Source organism: Coturnix japonica, unplaced genomic scaffold (assembly GCF_001577835.2).
Source record: "Coturnix japonica isolate 7356 unplaced genomic scaffold, Coturnix japonica 2.1 chrUnrandom739, whole genome shotgun sequence".
NCBI classification, from domain to species: Eukaryota; Metazoa; Chordata; class Aves; order Galliformes; family Phasianidae; genus Coturnix; species Coturnix japonica.
The window spans coordinates 10,844-12,325 of NW_015440100.1; the positions used below are offsets into that span (position 1 = coordinate 10,844).

At 62.1% G+C, this 1,482-nt stretch overlaps 1 protein-coding gene across 1 annotated transcript in view; it reads left to right on the forward strand.

Annotated features, from left to right (window-relative positions):
- Nucleotides 1-558: 558 nt before the first annotated feature.
- ZNF653 (zinc finger protein 653) overlaps nucleotides 559-1,482 on the forward strand; it is a 7,081-nt gene continuing 6,157 nt past the window's right edge. Inside the window, exon 1 of the mRNA XM_032441904.1 lies at nucleotides 559-888. Coding sequence (XP_032297795.1) covers nucleotides 599-888 — 290 coding nt within the window. The 5' untranslated portion in view covers nucleotides 559-598. The remainder of the gene's footprint in view (nucleotides 889-1,482) is intronic.

Sequence of the window (1,482 nt, forward strand, 5' to 3'; positions counted from 1 at the left end):
AATGGGGCTGATTGGGAGCCTCGTTATGGGATGGTCAATGAATGGGGCAGGTTGGGAGCCTCATTATGGGATGGTCAATGAATGGGGCTGATTGGGAGCCTCGTTATGGGATGGTCAGTGAATGGGGCTGATTGGGAGCCTCCTTTATGGGATGGTCAATGAATGGGGCAGGTTGGGAGCCTCCTTTATGGGATGGGGGTCAATAAATGGGGCTGATTGGGAGCCTCCTTTATGGGATGGGGGTCAGTGATGGGGGTGGAGGGGTCAATAAATGGATGGACAGAGCTGTGTGTTGTTTGGGGGCTCTGAGGGGATCCTTGGTGCTCAGCTGCCTGCTTTGGGGGCGGAGGAAGGGGATGGGGGGGGATGGAGAGGTTAATAGAGGTTAATAGGGGTTAATAGGGGGGTTAATAGAGGTTAAAGGACGCTGTCAATGGGGTAAGGGCAAGTTGACTGCGCGTGCGCACTGCGCGCCGTGAGGGCTCTTAAGGCAGAGCCGGGCGGAAGCGAGGCCGCCATCTTGGTACAGGTGACTTCCGGCGCGCGGTGATGTCGTCATCAGCGCTGCGCCCGGAGCACCGGGAGCACCGGGCCCGGCATGAGCGCGGCCCAGCGGGACCCGGTACCGGACGGCGGCTCCAAACGGGAACCCGGGACCGAACCGGGCGATGCCGGGAGCCGTAAAGCGCGGGGCCGGCCGCGTCTGACCGAGTCGGACCGGGCCCGGCGGCGGCTGGAGTCACGGAAGAAATACGACGTGAGGCGGGTTTACCTGGGGGAGGCTCATGGACCGTGGGTCGATCTGAGGAGACGGAGCGGGTGGAGCGACGCGAAACTGGCGGCGTATCTGCTGGGGTTGGAACGGGGCCAGAGAGCGGGGAGAACCGGGTGAGAAACGGGAACGGAACGGGAATGGAACGGGAAACGGGAATGGGAACGGGAACGGGAAACGGGAATGGGAACGGGGACAGAGAGCGGGGAGGAGCGGGTGAGAAACGGGACGGAACGGGAATGGAACGGGAATGGAACGGGAATGGGAACGGGAACGGGGACAGAGAGCGGGGAGGAGCGGGTGAGAAACGGGAACGGAACGGGAACGGGAAACAAACGGGGACAGAGAGCGGGGAGGAGCGGGTGAGAAACGGGAACGGAATGGGAATGGAACGGGAAACAAACGGGAACGGGAATGGAACGGGAACGGGAAACAAACGGGAACGGGGACAGAGAGCGGGGAGAACCGGGTGAGGAACGGGAACGGGAATGGGAATGGGAATGGGAACGGAACGGGAACAGAGAGCCGGGAGGAGCGGGTGAGAAACGGGAACGGGAATGGGGACAGAGAGTGGGGAGGAGGGGGTGAGAAACGGAATGGGAAACGGGAATGGAACGGGACAGAGAGCGGGGAGGACGGGGTGAGAAACGGAACGGGATTGGGACGGGAACAGGACGGGTGAGGGAACGGGAATGGGGATGGGACGGGAC